This window comes from Melospiza melodia, chromosome 7, assembly GCF_035770615.1.
Source record: "Melospiza melodia melodia isolate bMelMel2 chromosome 7, bMelMel2.pri, whole genome shotgun sequence".
Taxonomy (NCBI): Eukaryota; Metazoa; Chordata; class Aves; order Passeriformes; family Passerellidae; genus Melospiza; species Melospiza melodia.
The window spans coordinates 30,566,437-30,581,631 of record NC_086200.1 but is presented as its reverse complement, the minus strand read 5'-3'; the positions used below and the strand labels follow the sequence as shown (position 1 = coordinate 30,581,631).

Here is a 15,195-nt window from a genome sequence, read left to right as displayed (position 1 = left end):
GCACCCTGGCCCTTCCAAACTCAGCCAACCTCTCGAGTGACTTTTCCAAAGCACAGGAATATTGCAGAGCCCTGTCCTGCCTGCTGGGCTCCAGGGTCACACGGCCAACGCCAACGGCACGCGGGGAACAGCTCCTGCCTGCAGAGCCCACCCCACCTCCTCCCATCCCACGGCACTCCTGGCCTAGAGCCACTGCACATCCACACTCTGAGCCTCCCTGGCCTCCTGTCCAGCACACAGAAACATTTCAGGTAGAAAATCCACAAAGAAACTCTCAAACACTTACCCTTGACTTTCCTTCAGCGTCCATTAAGAGCTCCACGTATGTTACCTCACCAACTACAAATCAGATTCCAGACGACACAGATACCAAGGGAGAAAAGCCAAGAAAACAATGGGAATTTAGAACAATCAACAACCGTGTATGGAGCCTCTGCCTTATAAGAAAGCCCAGAAACACTCCATGTTCTCTAGACCACAAAACTGGACAATTACAGGTATGCAGTAAAGGCTTCAAGCACTTCAATATGTTCTTGGTTTTCCTCCACCTCAAAAGACACATTTCCACAGTTCCCTGGATCTTTAGTGCCCACTCGTTACCTGAGGCAATCCAAACCCATGGGAAAGGCTGCAGGAACAAATTTCCTTCGCTTCCCACAGCATGCAGTCCTGGATCCATAATCCAGAATTTCACTTGTTTTTGTCAGGATTTAAAAACAAAAAAGGAGTCACACTGAACCAACAGATCAAGAGATCACTGCCTGCTATTTATTTTAACAGGTTTTTAATCCACAATAAATTCTATTTTAGCATTAAATCTGCCATGTTTGCTCTCAAGACAAAACTGTCAACAGCAAAAGGCAATTTATAAAAAATTCCACCTTTCCTCACAGGATTGGGATTGCCTCTCTAGGCCCAAATAACCCTGGCAGGGACCTCCAGAATGCACCTACCCAAATGGCTGCTGCCTTTGAAGGGACTGGCATACAGAAGAATGGAATAAACACTTTTCTAAAAATATTTTTCATTTCTGGTTTTAGAAGTCCTAGGGTTTAAATTTAAACCAGGAGGACTCCAAGCTGCATTATCTGGACGGTGGAATGTTTTATTTGTGGGAAACCACGAGGCAGCTGAGTATGAATAGCTGAACTGGGGTTTCACAGGACTTTGCCAGGCACACAGGGAGGTTCTCAGCCTGACCTCCCCAGGCCCAGCAATTTACAGGACACTGTGGAGAACTGACAGCCTGGAAGGGCTCTCCTGAAGCTGGAAAAAAACCAGGAATGCTCAACAAACCCACTGATTTGTAATCTCCATTTTGTATTTTAAACAATAATTTAGCAGTAGGAGCATTCCATTCAGAGAACAGGATGAACAGCTCTGATCCACTCCTGCTTTTGGGAGGACAATGTTTGAGGCTGGAGAAGGCTGGCAAGTCCCTCTGAAAGGGACTCCAGTGTCCATTACCAGCCACAGCTCCAGCAGCTGATCCACGCTGGGATCAGCCTGAGAAGGAATTGCAGCTGTAATCCCTCTGAGCTCCCACAGCACCCTGGGGCTGTTCCCCAGGAGCCCTGGGGGCTCAGCAGTGCCCTGAGGTTCTGTTGCCATCCAGCTCAACAGCAGCAGCCACAGCCCAGCCTCACCTGGGCAGGATTCAGCTCTTCCCAGTGAGCTCCACTCCAAATCCTCTCTGAGCCACAGCTTCCAGGTCTGGCATGCCCAGAGTGAGGGCTCTCCTCTCCCACCTGCAGCTCCTCACCAACAGCTCCCAAGGAGTCTGCCAAGCTTGAGGATATCCAGTACAATTGGACATCTGCTCTTGTAACCAGTCCCTGACTCTGAAGCACAAGATCTCCAGGAATCCCTTGGAAAGTTGAGTCTGTGCCAATTTTGCTCAGAACTTCCTGCTGGAGCCTTCCAGATCCATGAAAATCCAAATGTCCAGCCTGAAGTGGCTGCTTTCCTCTGAAGGACACCTGAACTTCCTCAAGAGCCCAATTTCAGAACAGCAGGAGGGGGCAATGACACCCCCACTGCCACAGCTCTGAGCCAAGACAGAGCCCACAGCCACTGCCATGAAAATGCTTTAATTTCACCTTAAAATGTGTGAGAGGAGCCAACCCAACCCCTCTGCCAGGAGAACCTTGTCTGCAGCTGGCAAAGGAAACATTTTTTAAGAAGCCAGGCCGGGTCACATTTTATTTGGGGTTTTGGGGTGTTTGTGTAGATCCCAAAGCACAGGATGGCATGGAAAAGTACCAGGAGCAGATATCCATGTGCTGGACCAGGATAAGTGCCCAGGAACCCTGGCAAGATTCCCTTGTGCCAGAGAACAGCTGGATTCTGACAGGGAACATCCCAGAGAAATTTCATCCAAGCACAAACACTGTCACTTCAGGAGCTTCCCAAGGGAGGAAACTTCCCAAAGACACTGGCTCCAGTCACTGCAGGTTCCATGAAGGAACATCTTCCCCATGGTGTCTTCAAGACTTCATGTAGGGGAGACTGATTGATGGATTTATTTAAATCTCACACTTAAAGTTTGGAAATGCAGCTTTTCCCAAACCAAGAGACTGGAGCAGAATTTACTGCAATAAGCAGAAATCCTAATTGAAGGAAGCTTCAGTGCTATTTGTCACAGGCATTATTTTTAATCTGCTTTAAAACTTTGCATCACTTCCCAAAGTTTATCAGTACAGAAAATGCCAAGCTGGGCTGCTCCAGCAGAATTCCAGTACCCTGCAGGGCCTGGCCAGGAATCTCAGGTCAGGATTCACAGGGGGATCTGAGGCCCTCAAGACACATCTGGGAACTCCCCAGAACCAGCTCAGACAGAAATAACAACTTTAGCTTGGGCAATTTGATTTGAACAGTTTGTGACAAACCACAGAGCTCTGAGAGGTGTGAAAGGTTCAAAGGGAAGTGGGAGCAAGCACAGAACTGGGACAGGGGAAATGCTTCAAATCAGTTATTCCTTGGCCTCCAGGGCCAGAAGTAAATACTAAATATGGAAGGTAAACTCCAAATTGGCTGGATGTCTCCTCATCTTGTGAAGAACCAGTGATCCAAGAGGATCAGAAAGCTTCACATTTGCAGTGTGAGGCAAAGCAGAGCTGGCCACAGCTCTCCCTCAATCACAGGCAAAAGCTTGGGACAGACAACCCCTGAAAAGTTACAGGGGGGAGAAGAGGAGCAAGTTTTACATATGCAAAGCTTTGGCTGAAAAGGGAGAAGGAAAACCTTCCCAAAGCAGAGACAGCAGTCAGCAGTTCTGTCACAGATGGGGAAGGGAAACTTCCCTTTTGCAAGAGAACACCCAGACAAGGTGATTTAGGCTCTTGAAGAGCTTGGGCAGCAGAGGGAGTGAAAAGCTCCCTGCAGCCAGGGAAGGGCTGAGATTGCTTGGAAAGATGGTGAAAGCCCAAGGGAAACAGAGCAACTGATCAGAGACCAGCAAACAGAAGGGGGAACAGGCCAAGGGCAGAACAGCACATCCCTTCCCCATCCCTCCCTCGCTGGCTCCCCAGAACCCCACACTGGGACCAAATCCTGGGGACTGTGCACTAAGGTAACACCTCGTGTCTGCCAGCTAAACCTGGGAGTGCCAAGCAAGAACATCTCTTCATTGCATTACCAACATCCCCACTGCATACCTGTAATTGAGTTTCTCCAACCAATCCACTGGGACGCCCGAGCCACGGCGTGGGGAGAGCCAGAGGTGGCACCTGGACAGCCTGGCCACCCCCAGGCTGCAGGGACAGCCCCGAGCTGAGCTCCTGCTGCCACAGAGCCCTGCAGAGCCCTCACACACCCAGGGTTTCCCCTTGGGCACAGAACTCCACCTGCTCCCAGAGCCTGGGACGTTTGGCCTGGCGTTCTTACGCTTCCAAAGCAAGAATTCCAAGGGGTGGGAGTTCCTGGGGCCTGGAACGGCTCTGCCTCGGGCCAAGGACTGAGCACAGCTTGAGAGAAGTCCAGAACAGCTCTGGGGCAAATCCAAACTGTTGGATTCACCAGCAGTGCCAAACCCCAGGAATGACCCCAGATTTAGCAGGACAAGCCCTGCAGCCAGAAGGAAAAGGCTCCAAGGTTCCCTCAGGAGCTCCTGCTGGAATGAGCAGCTGAACAGCCTGGCAGGAAACAATCCCAGCCCGGCCTCTGCCATCCACGGGAACTGGAGAGAAACCACAGCCACTGGGAACAGGATCCCACACAGCTCAGAGAGTTGGACACCTCCACACCCGAACACCGACGGCTCTGGGGCAGCCACGGGGCACTGAGGGCTCCATCCACCATCAGGGTCTGCTCCAGCAGCCCTCGAGGCTGGCACTGCTGCCGTGGCACAAAGCCACTGCAGCCCCTCAAACAGCCCCTCATGAGGGAAGCTCCCAGTCCCCATGGCTGTTCCAGACTCTGTTCCCTTCTGCCACCGAAGACAAACCATTGAGACCCTCTGGAACTTTGTTTTCCCCTTCTTCAGGCCACACCTCAAACACCTGAGCTGTCAGTCCTTGCCCAGCTCCAGCACAATGACCACTGCCCACTACCCTGGCTGAGGCTCTGCATCCAGAAGTGCCCACAGGAAATGTTGTGCTGGTACTCTGAACTTGGTTTTTAGACATTTTAAGGCTGGACACTCCACTGCACTTCCAAAGTGACTTGAAAACTAGAAAGCTGGGCACCAGCCTGAAGAAATGACACCACTTTAGACTCGTCACTACCTGAGTACTCAGCTCAATCTCTTCATCTTCCTCAAGAGATGAAGGTGTTCAGGTCAGCAAAGGCAGCTCCCATCCACATGGAATTAAAGGGAATTGTGGAAGGGGGAACACCACAAACCTGATTTCCAAAGCCCTGATTCTGCTGCAGCACATGCCAAAGCACCAACCTGATTGTGCAGGTCACCCTTCCACACATTGAACTGCAAGCCATGGCAGAATGGCTCTGGGAGCCAGCCCAGACCCCTGTGAGTCTGGGGACACCGCTGGATATCCACACACCAGAGCAGCACGTAACCCTGAATGCCCAGAAACATTGACATGCTTCAGAAAGTTCTGCTGCACTAAAACCTGCTGAAATCCTGGGGCTGGATCCCTAAGAAAACACTGCTAATGCTGGGACGAGGCTCTATCAGCTGCATGCCACAGGAACCATCCCTGGAAGGCTGCCGGGGACGAGGTTGTGCAACACCCAGGAGGCTTCGGGAAGAGCTTTCCCAAATTCTCTGGCCAAGTGCACCCAGAGGTGAGTGCTGAGCTGCAGAGAGAGCCAGGCACGGGCTGGAGCACACACAGCCTCTCCACCTGAGCTGCACTTTACCTTTCTCTTTGACCAGGTCCTTCAGGGACTGCCACTTGACGTCGAAGGGGATGTTGGTGATGAAGGCTCGGTAGCGCTTGGCGGGGTTGGCGTAGGGCTCGAAGCGATTCCCTCCCCTCTTCATCCCCTTCTCCTTCTTCTTCTCATTGGGGGCCGGGCGCTCGCCTTCGCTGCAGGGAGAGAGCCTGTGAGCTCTGGGGATGGGGCAGGGCCAGAACAGAACCAGGGGACAGAACCAGGGGACAAAACCAGAGGGACAAAACCAGAGACCCCTGTGAGCTCTGGGGATGGGGCAGGGCCAGAACAGAACCAGAGGGACAAAACCAGAGGGACAAAACCAGAGGGACAAAACCAGAGAGCCCTGTGAGCTGCTGGGGATGGAGCAAGGCCAGAACAAAACCAGGGCTGCAGCACTGAACCCCTGAGCAGTTTGGGTGGGAAAGGACACAGAACAAAACCAGGCCTGCAGCACTGAACCCCTGAGCAGTCTGGTGGAAAGGGACCTCAGCACAGCCCATCTTGAAAGGAAAAAAACCAAGCCAAGTGAAGAAAAAGCTTCAGACCCGGTCTTATATAATTCTCTTCACTAATCCAATTAATCTCCTTGCTCACTCAGTGCAGCTGGAGAAGATGCACCAACACATCTTGAGGTGGAATTCAGAACACGTCAGGTAAAAAAGCTGAATTTTGTACAATCTCTCTGTCCTGAGCTTTTCCCAACCCAGCACTGTGCAGCCCTGCAAATTCCAGGTCAGAAATCCCAGGAAATCCCTTCAGAACCATTCCAACACATCAGCCTGCAGGGAAAAAGGAAATTAAGAATGTAGAAACCTCTGAAGGTTTCTTTTGATAATATTTCTGTTCTGCTTCCATCACTCAGCAGCCAAAGCTTCTCCAGGCACAGGGATGGGAATTTTCCAGTCTTTCTCTCACTAAACTTTTTAAAAGCTTCTTAATTAATGAAACAATTAAAACTCCAAAATTAGACTTGAAATAGGACAATCCATTTCTGTTTGGTTGATGAAATAACAGAAAATGCAGCTGTGTTAAAAGCTGCACTCAGATTTTAGTTGTTATTTCTTAAACTGGATTTCCCCAAGGCCACAGGAGTGTTGGTGTTATCCCTGTGGAAATGTGGAGCTGGACACTCCAAACAGAACTGCACCTGCAGACACAAATTCCCTGGAGGCATCCCAAACGGAACAGGGTCAGGAAAAGCAAAATCACAGCAGAGATACCTTTATTTATACTTCCAGGAGTTAACTGGCTGCTCATGCAGACAAACTGCTGATTGCACATTCCCAGGAGTGGTGGGAACAAAATCCAGGGTGGGAAAGCCTTCCCTGTCCCTGGGGTGTCTCTGCCCCTGCCTGGCTCAAGCTGCAGTCAATGAAATCCTGTCTGACACTGTTTTATTGCCCAAAGCACAGTCTGACTGCTCTCCAATGGAAAAAAAAATGAATATGGATCTTTTTCCCCTAAAGCGACACGTGGAAAGCTGTTCCTGCTCCCGGGAAACACAAATCCAAGCTCGAGTCTGCAGCAGGAATCACAGCACACCAGGTTCAACCTGATCCTTATCACCCCGCCATGAAACCGAGCGCAAAAACGCCCTGGGGGAGAGAAGAACTTTCTATTCAGTGCATTTGGCACCAAAACCGGCTTTGCCAACTGTGGAATTTCCATCGAGCACCAACACGAGGAAGTGAGAAGCAGCAGAGGCTTTTTGTGCCCTTCATCCCCACGTTCACAGAGCCGGAACTGCAGCGGGGCCGATTCTGGTTTGAATTTCTGTAACGTTTTACCGAGGGATTGTGCAACCCCTCCCCGGCACCACCTTAAACTCTCACCCTCGAGGTGTTTGCGCTCCTAAATCCCCTCACGCGTAAATTACCTCCAAAAAGGAGCAAAAAAGCGAACAGCAGGATCAGGGGGGTGCTGAGAGCAACGGAGTTCTCACAACTTACTGAGAACACAGAAAGTAATGAACTTAAATACGCCCAAACTCCGCCAGAACTCAGCAGCGGCTTTTCCTGAGGGGATGAGGGGATCGCAGGAGATGGAGGGGATCCCACAGGATTGGGGTGACCCCAGGGCTCGCTGCCCGCCGGGACCGGGCCCAGAGCGCCGCGGGAGCCCCGGAGGCGCCTCCGGGAAGGCCCCGCCCGGGATCCCAAGGCGTGCCCGGAGGGAGCAGCGGCCGCAGCGCCAGGAGCGGCCCCGCACCGGTACGGACCTCCCCGGGACCCCTCGCCGGCCCCGGTCCGCCCCGCCGCCCTCAGGCCGGGCCCAGGAGCGCGGAGGCCGCACGCGGCCCCTCGGCGCCACCGGCAGCGCGGCCCCTCACGGCCCTCCTACCTCTTGGGGGGCGGCCCCCCCGCGCCGGCCGCCCCGTTGGGCGCTGGCGGAGCCGCCGCCGCCGCCGCGGCCGCCGCCGGGGGCGGCTCCATTTTCCCGGGGGCGTTTTGCGAGGCCGCGGCCGCCGCCATTTCCCAGCGCGTCCTTTGTGTGGGGAGCGCGGGGCACGACGGGACGGCGGCGCAGGCCGGGCCGCCAGGGGGCGCCGCTCCGCGCATGCGCGCGAGGGGGAACGGGCGGTGCGCGGGGCGGCGGAAACCGGCGCGTGAGGCGCTGCGCATGCGCGCTGAGGCGGCACCGCCGGCGGTAATGGCGGATCAGCGCGGGCGCGGTGTGGTAGTGCCGTGCAGGAGGTGCGGGCAGCACCGGCGAGTGAGGATCTGACAGTGCGCAGGGCTGCAGCCACGCGATGCGGGCGGGGCAGCCGGCAGCGGCCCCTGGGACTGCCCGCGCTGGGCGGTGCGCTGTACGGAATGGCGGCAACGGCAACGCCGCATGCGCAGTGCGGAGGTGCCGTACAGCATGGCTGCCATGGCTGCGCATGCTCAGTGGAGTGAGCGAAAAAACGGCTGCAAATTCAACAGGACTCAGAGTCCTTGGTTTTTAGAAAGAAAGTGACATTTTAAACACAAACCAGACGGTTTGGGGAGTGTTATCTACATGATGAGTACGTGTCAGGGGAGATCAGGGGAGACCGGGGCCCACATGGGATGTCCATGTTGCTGTGAGAACGTCGAGTTTCCCCAGCCCCAGACCGCAGCCCCGGGGTCCCCCAGCCGAATGACAGCCCCCCGCCAGGACCCAAGAGTGTGCGGAACCCCTTGTGAGGTCGCGGCTTTCCGGCGGACTCTGGGCTGGGTTGTACAACAGCCGTGGGCGGATCCCTTGACAGGCAGCTGGATCAGCCAATAACAAGCGAGGAGCGGGAGGCCGCGGCTCGCTGCGCCAATGAGCGGCGGAGGGGGCGGGCCACACCCGGAAGCGGTGAGGAGCGCGGGGGCAGCACCGGCAGCACCGGGGACCGGGAGAAGCCGCAGCGATGTCGGAACGGAAAGTGCTGAACGTGAGTTGGGGAAAAATCCCCGTCAGAGAGGCCGCGGGAGCGTCCCGAGCCGGTCTGGGCCCGGGGAGGGCTCCCCGAGGGCTCTGGGGAGTCCCGGTTGGTTCGGGAGTCGCTCGAGATCCCGGGATCACTGAGGCTGGAAAAGCCCCGGGACCGAGTCCCAGCGGTGCCCGGTGCCCGCCCTGTCCCCAGCCCCGAGCACCGCGTGCCCGTCCAGGCCGTGCTCGGGCACCTCCAGGGATGGAGACTCCAGACCCCCCCGGGCAGCTCATTCAGAATTTACCAACCCTTCCCATGAGGGAATTCCCGGTGTCCGGTTTAAATCCCGCTGGGGCCGCTTCCTCTCATCCTGCTGCTGTTCCCTGGCAGCAGAGCCCGAGCCCCACCTGGCTGCAGCCTCCTGTCCGAGCTGTGGGGAGTGAGGAGATTCCCGGTGCTCCAGCATTCCCAGATCCACTCTGTGTCCACAGAAACACTCTCAGAACCCCCAAATCTGCTCTGTGTCCATAGAAACATTTCTAGAACCTGCAAATCTCCTCTCTCCACAGAAATATTACCCGCCGGACTTTGATCCGGCCAAGATCCCAAAGCTGAAGCTGCCCAAGGACCGGCAGTACGTGGTGAGGCTCATGGCCCCCTTCAACATGAGGTGAGAGCAGCCCTGGAGCTGTGGGGTCACTCCTGGGACTGTGTGGGGTCACTGCTGGAATAATTGGGTCACCCCCTGGGATGGGTTGGGATGGGTTGGAATGGCCTCAACAGCCCCCCAGCACCAGGAGCAGGGAGGGACACAGAGTCAGATTCTCAATCCCTCCTTCATCCTGGCGATCCCAAAACCACCCCACACCCTCCCTGCGGCCCCCTGAGGACGTGTCCCTGCCGCTGGCCAGGTGCAAGACGTGTGGGGAGTACATCTACAAGGGCAAGAAGTTCAACGCCCGCAAGGAGACGGTGCAGAACGAGTCCTACCTGGGGCTGCCCATCTTCCGCTTCTACATCAAGTGCACTCGGTGTCTGGCTGAGATCACGTTCAAGGTGAGCCCCCCTGAGCCCCAGCCTGGCTGAGATCACCCCCAAGGTGAGCCCCCCTGAGCCCCAGGCTCTCCTTGCCTGGCTGAGATCACCTCCAGGGTCAGCCTGGCCTCAGCATCCCAGGGTGTCACTGTCACATTTTCTGAAAAATCCCCTTTGCCAGGATTTCTCTCCTGGGAAGCTGAGAAGCCTCAGAGAAAAATGAAAACAATATTATCTCGTTGCTTCTCCTGTGTTTTGCTGCTTTGGAATGTGTTTTCGAAATTTTTTTTATCCAACAAGTGATTGTTTGGTTGGTTTCATGTGAATTGTTTTTATTTAATGACCAATCACAGCCAGCTGTTTGGGACTCTGGAAGGAGTCACAAATGTTCATTGTCATTCTTGTTAAGCCTTCTGTCTATATCATTTCCCTATTCTTTAGTCAGCATTCTTTAATATAATATAGATGATAAAATAATAAACCAGCCTTCTAAGAACATGGAGTCAGATTCACTCATCTCTCCCCTCGTTGGGGTTTGCTGCAAATTCAACACCAGGGAGAGGCTGGAGCTGTGCCAGGCATGGAGATCAGGGGAAGGTTTTCTCCCAGGGGTGTGGGATGAAGATTAAGGAGAGATTTTTCCCCTCAGGATGGTGGGATGGAGATCAGGGAAAGGTTTTCCCCTCAGGATGGTGGGATGGAGATCAGGGAAAGGTTTTTCCCCTCAGGATGGTGGGATGGAGATCAGGGGAAGGTTTTTCCCCCAGGATGGTAGGATGGAGATCAGGGGAAGGTTTTTCCCCCAGGATGGTAGGATGGAGATCAAGGAAAGGTTTTCCCCCCAGGATGGTAGGATGGAGATCAGGGAAAGGTTTTCCCCCCAAGATTGTGGGATGGAGATCAGGGAAAGGTTTTTCCCCTCCAGGGGTGTGTGATGGAGATCAGGGGAAGGTTTTCCCCCCAGGATGGTAGGATGGAGATCAGGGAAAGGTTTTCCCCCCAGGATGGTAGGATGGAGATCAGGGAAAGGTTTTCCCCCCAGGATGGTGGGATGGAGATCAAGGAAAGGTTTTTCCCCAGGATGGTGGGATGGAGATCAGGGAAAGGTTTTTCCCCCAGGATGGTAGGATGGAGATCAGGGAAAGGTTTTCCCCCCAAGATTGTGGGATGGAGATCAGGGAAAGGTTTTTCCCCTCCAGGGGTGTGTGATGGAGATCAGGGAAAGGTTTTCCCCCCAGGATGGTAGGATGGAGATCAGGGGAAGGTTTTCCCCCCAGGATGGTAGGATGGAGATCAGGGAAAGGTTTTTCCCCCAGGATGGTAGGATGGACATCAGGGAAAGGGGAAAGGTTTTCCCCCCAGGATGGTAGGATGGAGATCAGGGGAAGGTTTTTCCCCCAGGATGGTAGGATGGAGATCAGGGAAAGGTTTTTCCCCCCAGGATGGTAGGATGGAGATCAGGGGAAGGTTTTTCCCCCAGGATGGTGGGATGGAGATCAAGGAAAGGTTTTTTCCCCCAGGATGGTGGGATGGAGATCAGGGGAAGGTTTTTCCCCTCAGGGCAGTAGGAGATCAAGGAAAGGTTTTTCCCCCCATGGTGATGGATTGAATTCCCCCAGGGAATGGGGGCTGCCAGGAGCCCTTGGACAGTGGGGTTGGTGGGGTTGTCCCACTCAGAGGCAGGAGCTGCTGTCCCTTCCAGCTCAGGGTGTTCCATGATCTCCTGACTCCTGCCCAGCAAAGGCTGGTGGAGGGGTTTGTTTTGTTCATCGATTTGAGAATTTCTGGTGAATGTATTAAAGAGTGTGGTGGGTTTGGGGAACCACACAACCACAGCAGCTGAGTCTCAGGGTGGGGTTTTGGCTGGATCAGCCCTTGCCCAGTTCATGGGGCTGGGGCTGTGTGGCTCTGGGGTGGCTGTGGGGTTTCTGGAGCAGGATCCCCACCCTCAGTGCTTGTGCTGCTGCTGTTCCCCCTCAGACAGACCCCGAGAACACAGATTACACCATGGAGCACGGGGCCACCAGGAACTTCCAGGCAGAGAAGCTCCTGGAGGAGGAGGAGAAGAGGATGCAGAAGGAGAGGGAGGAGGAGGAGCTCAACAATCCCATGAAGGTACAAGGAGTGCAGGAAACCTCTGCCACTCTGCCTGACCCCCCCCAGCCCCAGCAGTGACTTTGCAGCCATTCAGGCTTTCCTGTCCTACCCACAAATGAGGATGAGGAGGATCCTCTTGTGGGGAGGTGTTGGAGGCTCCTATCAGGCTCTGCTGCCTCAAGTATCCCAACTTCTCCCACCCAGGTCCTGGAGAACCGGACCAAGGACTCCAAGCTGGAGATGGAGGTCCTGGAGAACCTGCAGGAGCTGAAGGAGCTCAACCAGCGGCAGGCCAACGTGGACTTTGAGGCCATGCTGAAGCAGTACAAGGAGCTGGAGGAGGAGCAGAGGCGCAGGGAGCAGGAGGAGGACGAGCAGGAGATGAAGTGAGAGGGCTGGGGGTGCCATGAGCCAGGCTGGGCTGGGAGAGGGGCAATGAGTGACCAGGATTTGGGGCTGGGAGGAGATCCCAGCCTGTCCTGGCAGAGTGGTCAGGGGGAAGGAGTGTGGGGGGTCCTTCCCACCCAGCCAGGCTGGGATCCTGTGGGGTCTGGGCTGTTGGGGGGTTCCAATCCTCTGGGAAGGGCAGAGTCCCTGCTCTGGGCTGCAGCTCCAGATGCCAGTGCTGCCACCCCTCAGGCTGGCACAGAGCCCCTTGGGAAGGGGGATCCCGAGGCTCCTGTGCTGTCCCCAGCTGCCCTGGAGCCAGCAGGGCCTGGCAGAGGGGTGGATGCAGCCCCAGCCCTCCCGTGTCCCAGCAGGGCCATGCTGGAGCAGGCCCAGAACCGGCGCCTCCTGGAGGATTCCGACTCCGACGAGGAGCCAACCAAAGCCCGCCCCAACCCCACGGCCCAGAGCAAACCCACGGACATCCTGCAGGAGGTGAGAGGGGCACGGGCTGCCCTGCCCTTCCCCAGCCCCTCTGCTCTGTCCTGGGGCTCTGTGTGTGCCCATTGTGTCCCCGTGTGGGTGACACCGGGCCGTGTCACGCCTGAGCAGCTCCCAAAGGCCGAGTGCCTGTGCGCTGGGCTGAGAGGAGCCAGAGAGCTTTGGGCATTCCAGGCTGAGCTGGTGACAAAGGCAGGCATGGAGCTGTCCCCACGCTGTCCCCACCCTCCCTTCCTCGGGAAGAGCAGCTCTGCTGGGCCCTGCTGCTGCTCCAGGCAGGCTTTCAGTGCTCTGGGCCGGGCTTTGGATTCAGGCAGAACAAAAGAGCTGGAGGGAGGGATTATCCCAGCAAACAGCCCTGCCCTCCCCCTGCTGTCCCCCCTGCCCCAGGGCTGCTGGGCTGGATCAAAGCTGCCGTGCCTGGGGTTAATCCCAGCCGTGCTCCCTGGCCTGGCACTAATCCCTGTGCCCAGGGCACCCAGACTCACTGGGTCCATGGCTGGGCACCTGCAGGCACCCAGGGCTGCTCAGTGGCCTTGAAAGGAGCTGATAAAACACAGAGAAAACAACTTCTACCCTGCAGGGAGGGATAGGACACGGGAGAATGGGCTGGAACTGAGGCAGGGGAGGGTTGAATTGGGTTTCAGGAGACTTTGGAGCAGATTTCCAGGGAAGCTGTGGCTGGAAGTGTCCAAGGTCAGGTTGGACAGGGCCCAGAGCCACCTAAGATAGTGAAAGGTGGGATTGGATGGGCTTTGAGGTCCTTTAAGATTCTTTTCTCTGCCTCCTCAGCATCCCAGGGCCATCCCAAGGCTGGCTTTAGCTCTCTGCCTGTGGGACATGGATCTCCAGGGGCAGCTTTGCAGATCCACATCCCCTTTTGTCCTGTGCCATCCCTGCAGGGGCAGAATCCCCCCTCAGCCCCCTCTCCTCGTGTCTCTGCTGCTTTTATCCCCAAAATCCCCTCCAAGCCGGAGCCCCCTGACCCTGGCTGTGTCCACAGGGCCCCCAGCCCCAGAGCAAGAGGCCCAGGATGGAGAGCTGGGAGCGCAGCGTGGGCAAGCTGAGCACCAAGGCCCAGCTGGCAGGGCTGGTGGCCCGCAGGAAGGAGAAGGAGAAGGAGAAGGCAGATCCTGCCCTGGAAAACGGGATGGAAACCAGAGGCACCACGGCCAGCACTGGTACCTGCCCTGGCTGGGCCCTGGGGGGCTCTGGCACCTCCTGGGTGGGGTTGGCACCGTGCTCAGAGCCTGGGCTGGGCTCTCTGGTGGGCTGGTGTGACAACAGGGGGTTGTCCCCATTTCCAGGGGTTTCCTGTGACAACAGGGAGTTGTCCCCATTTCCAGGAGCTTCCTGTGACAACAGGGGGTTGTCCCCATTTCCAGGAGCTTCCTGGTGAGGATGATTCTCCCTCCTGGCTCTTGGCTCTCAGCCACGCCTTGGGGACAGATTGGCAAGGCCAGGAGCTCCAAAACAGCAGATACAGCCCTGGGGACGTCACAACAGTGAGATAGATAGGGGTGGAACAGCAGGAGAACTGCTTTGGTTTGGGGCCTGGTGATAAATCCAGCCTCACTGCTGGAGCTGGGAAGCTTTAAGGACCACAGAACAAGCTGGAAGGTTTTTCCAGCAAGCCAGGGGAGCCGTGGGTTTGGGGAAGGACGTGGGGGACGGATTTGTTCTGGGCTGGTTGGTTCTGAGCCTTTGGCTTAGTGAGTTCCTCTGCCCTTGGGGCATCCCTGGGGAGGGACAGCTTTTGGAGGTGTCCCCTTGTCCCTGGGCTCCCCCAGCCTCGTGCTCCAGGCCGCTGTCCCCTGGGGTGGTGGGAGCCCAGAGCTGGCTCCTCTCTCCCTTCCCAGGGTCTGGAGCCTCCCGGGGGGCTGTGGAGGGAGAAGGGGGTCCCAGACCTCGGTGTTTCCCTCAGAGTAGAGGAGGGGGGCTCAGCCAAGGGCTGCAGGAGCTGTTTATCCCCTGATGGATCCTCCCTGAGCTCAGGGTCCATCCAGGGATGCGGCTCCACCCGGGATCTCCCCAGGCTGCCCCGGGGAGGCTGGACCTGACCGGATCCTCTCCCTCCCTCCCCTTCCAGGCTCCCTTCCAGCAGCAGCAGCAGCAGCAGCAGCCACGTCCTCACTGGGTTTGTTGGGAGCCTACTCGGACAGCGAGGACAGCGCCAGCGACTGAGGGGACAGCGGGGACGGGGCAGGGACGGGGCAGGGACGGGGCAGGGACGGGGCTGTCCCCGCTCCTGCTGCTCTGGAAGCGCCCCCGGGGGCCCGAGGGGTCCTGGCCAGTGCTGTTGTCACCTCCAGCCCTGCAGCAGCAGCAGCAGCAGCAGCAATGCAGGGAAGGTGTTTCCCTGCAGCAGCGGTGCAGGGATGGTGTTTCTCTGCAGCAGCGCTGCTGGGTCCCAGCCCTGCTCCCAGGATGTGTTTGCAAGGCCAGGGCTGCAC

The 15,195-nt window shown here is 56.5% G+C and overlaps 2 protein-coding genes across 3 annotated transcripts; one reads left to right on the top strand and one right to left on the bottom strand.

The window, feature by feature from the left end:
* Window positions 1–128: 128 nt before the first annotated feature.
* LOC134420791 (heterogeneous nuclear ribonucleoprotein M-like) lies at window positions 129–7,811 on the bottom strand. The gene is made up of 3 exons (XM_063161149.1): window positions 7,681–7,811; window positions 5,323–5,492; window positions 129–339 (listed from the first exon to the last, which is right to left on the bottom strand). The coding sequence occupies exons 1-3, from the start codon at window positions 7,809–7,811 to the stop codon at window positions 275–277; spliced, it is 366 nt and encodes a 121-aa protein (XP_063017219.1). The 3' UTR covers window positions 129–274.
* An 837-nt stretch (window positions 7,812–8,648) lies between these two features.
* YJU2 (YJU2 splicing factor homolog) lies at window positions 8,649–14,968 on the top strand. Of its 2 annotated transcripts, none has more exons than XM_063161147.1 (8): window positions 8,649–8,743; window positions 9,292–9,392; window positions 9,634–9,778; window positions 11,738–11,872; window positions 12,059–12,240; window positions 12,613–12,736; window positions 13,746–13,923; window positions 14,832–14,968. In XM_063161147.1, the coding sequence occupies exons 1-8, from the start codon at window positions 8,720–8,722 to the stop codon at window positions 14,924–14,926; spliced, it is 984 nt and encodes a 327-aa protein (XP_063017217.1). In that variant the 5' UTR covers window positions 8,649–8,719; the 3' UTR covers window positions 14,927–14,968. The 2 variants fall into 2 exon arrangements, with proteins under 2 accessions (XP_063017217.1, XP_063017218.1); XM_063161148.1 differs by having other exon boundaries at window positions 12,616–12,736; window positions 14,832–14,962.
* The last annotated feature ends 227 nt before the right edge of the window (window positions 14,969–15,195 follow it).

Bases quoted from the DNA above. Each gene is read 5' to 3' on its own strand.
- YJU2 (XM_063161147.1), top strand. From the start codon at position 8,720: ATGTCGGAACGGAAAGTGCTGAAC. The intron at 9,779-11,737 runs GTGAGCCCCCCT...GTTCCCCCTCAG, and splicing joins TGGCTGAGATCACGTTCAAG to ACAGACCCCGAGAACACAGA. The intron at 11,873-12,058 runs GTACAAGGAGTG...TCTCCCACCCAG, and splicing joins AGCTCAACAATCCCATGAAG to GTCCTGGAGAACCGGACCAA.
- LOC134420791 (XM_063161149.1), bottom strand. From the start codon at position 7,811: ATGGCGGCGGCCGCGGCCTCGCAAAACGCCCCCGGGAAAATGGAGCCG. The intron at 5,493-7,680 runs GTAGGAGGGCCG...CTCTCCCTGCAG, and splicing joins GGGGGGCCGCCCCCCAAGAG to CGAAGGCGAGCGCCCGGCCC. The intron at 340-5,322 runs GTAAAGTGCAGC...TCTGATTTGTAG, and splicing joins GGACCTGGTCAAAGAGAAAG to TTGGTGAGGTAACATACGTG.